The sequence below is a fragment of the Hyla sarda genome, chromosome 2 (genome assembly GCF_029499605.1).
Source record: "Hyla sarda isolate aHylSar1 chromosome 2, aHylSar1.hap1, whole genome shotgun sequence".
Taxonomy (NCBI): Eukaryota; Metazoa; Chordata; class Amphibia; order Anura; family Hylidae; genus Hyla; species Hyla sarda.
In genome coordinates, this window is record NC_079190.1 from 922038 (window position 1) to 924547 (window position 2510).

General features: G+C 43.3%; 1 protein-coding gene across 1 annotated transcript; it reads left to right on the forward strand.

The window, feature by feature from the left end:
- The first annotated feature begins 519 nt into the window (after positions 1-519).
- On the forward strand, positions 520-1485 carry LOC130357549 (olfactory receptor 52K1-like). The gene has a single exon (XM_056560246.1). The coding sequence runs from the start codon at positions 520-522 to the stop codon at positions 1483-1485; it is 966 nt and encodes a 321-aa protein (XP_056416221.1).
- The last annotated feature ends 1025 nt before the right edge of the window (positions 1486-2510 follow it).

The following is a 2510-nucleotide window of genomic DNA, read 5'->3' on the forward strand; positions in this document are numbered from 1 at the left end:
GATTGGCTGATTAGATAGAATTGGACCAGAAACTAATTTCAGAAGATTCGTCCACCACTAAAATTGTAGCCGAGGTTCTCGATTGTCTACGTCCTCTTCTCCCTTTGTCTCTAGCTGAATTCTGGGAGTTTCCTTCCTTTTTAATAATTTTCCTATTTTACCATAAAATTGACATAAACAACCCAAGAGGTCACCAAACTGGGCCATACTGCCGTGGGTAGGGGATCTGGGAGATAATTGTTGTCTGAATGATGGCCTTTACTCATTACTGTAGGAGGGAACTGCACAGCTGGCCTCCGTCTTTTGCTATGAACGACTATACAGTTTCCTATTTTTTCACTTGTTTCACCTAATAGTCTGTCTTGAGCCCATATTTTGGCCCAAACCACTATAGCTGGACCCTTGTCCTTAGGGTTTACCATAAAGTGGACTTGTTGTTTTGGCATCGGACAAGCGTTGTGTCCAATGTTATCACCATTGTTCTCTTTCCTTCAGGATCGAGTTGTAGATGACTCCAAGATGGCCGACTGGTCAAACCAAAGCCTCATCCGCTTCACTCACACAGAGTTCGTCCTCTTTGGGTTTCCTGGGATTATAACACACAGGAAGCTGTTAACCCTTCCCTTTGTCTTTGTGTACATTCTAATCCTGACAGGGAACTTCACCATCGTCTACAGGATCTTCATGGAGAAGAGTCTGCAGGCCCCCATGTACTTCTTCATCTCCATCCTCTTTCTTGCCAACATTTCTTGCACCACTTCCATCACTCCTAAGTTTCTCCTTGGTTTGTCTCTTGGTTTGGACCGGATCAGTCGCGCTGGTTGTCTAGCCCAGATGTTCTCCATATATTCCATGACTATATTTGAGTCTGGGGTAATGCTCGCCATGGCTCTGGACAGGTATGTGGCCATCTGTAGACCTTTACGTTATAATGACATCATGACCACACGGACCCTGGTGGTGTTGACCTGTGCCTGTTGGGCCAGAAGTGTTTGTCTTGTGTCTCCAGTTGTTATAATGACGTTTTCTGCTCAGTATTGTAGATCCAACATCATCCTGAATTTTGTCTGTGAGAACATGGGTCTCCTGAGTTTGGCCTGTGGGGACATCTCCAGGCAGAAATTGGTGGGTCTGGTTGTCCGTAGCTTCATCACGTTGGGTGACTTCAGTCTTCTGGTTCTGTCTTACTCCACCATTCTCAACACGGCCATGAAGATCGCCACTGGGAAAACACGGAACAAGGCCCTGAACACATGTGGGACGCACCTGCTGGTGGCCATGTTCATCTACATGTGTACAATCATATCATCTATCATATACAGGATGCATAGGTCCATATCCATCGACATCCTCAATCTGGTCAGTGCCATGTACCTCATGCTGCCGGCCACCGTCAACCCCGTGATCTACGGCTTCAAAATAAAAGAAATAAGAAAATGTCTGACTAAATCCTGGAGGAAGAAAAATCACTTAACAAGAACATAAGAAAGAATAGAAAGAGAACAATGTATAAATGATGGAATTATTAGCAGTGTAGGCCCTTCCGGGCAGGGCCCTCTCCCCTCTGTATCAGTAATTCCCTATTTCCCACTCATTGAACTTACACGTGTGTTTATAATATGTATATAATGTCCTTCTAATAAATATATAAAAGTAACTGTGATTAAAGCCCCACCCCCTGTATGACATCACTGATATAATAGTAATATAATGACATGTGATCACAGCCCTGCCTCCTGTATGATATCCCTGCTATAATATAATAGTTATATAATGACATGTGATCACAGCCCCGCCCCCTGTATGACATCACTGATATAATATTATAGTAATATAATGAGCTGATCACAGCCCCGCCCCCTGTATGACATCACTGATATAATATAATAGTAATATAATGACATGTAATCACAGCCCCGCCCCTGTATGACATCTCTGATATAATATAATGACATGTGATCATAGCCCCGCCCCCTGTATGACATCACTGATATAATATAATAATAATATTATGACATGTGATCACAGCCCCGCCCCCTGGATGACATCACTGATATAATAGTAATATAATGACATGTGATCACAGCCCCGCCTCCTGTATGACATCACTGATATAATAGTAATATCATGACATATGATCACAGCCCCGCCCCCTGTATGACATCACTGATAAAGAACAAGCGATGATCCGGCACCAGTTAAAAGTTGTAGCTTTATTTTCTCTGTATCAAAAGGCACATATATCACACAGTAAAACCGACTCCCTCCACGGCCATACGCGTTTCAAGCGCATGCGCGCTCTTCCTCAGTGACGTCATGGATCCGGCAGGTAAGAGCTTTTATCTCTGCTAGCCCAGGTGAGAGGTGATTAATACTTTTCACTTCACTGAGGCTGCTTGCGCCTCCCCGCGGGATCACATGACTGGGTAGAAACTTTCCTAATACAAACTCAAAATAAAAAGGAGGTTATTATAATAAAAAGTAACAACACTGTATTCATAACCATTAAT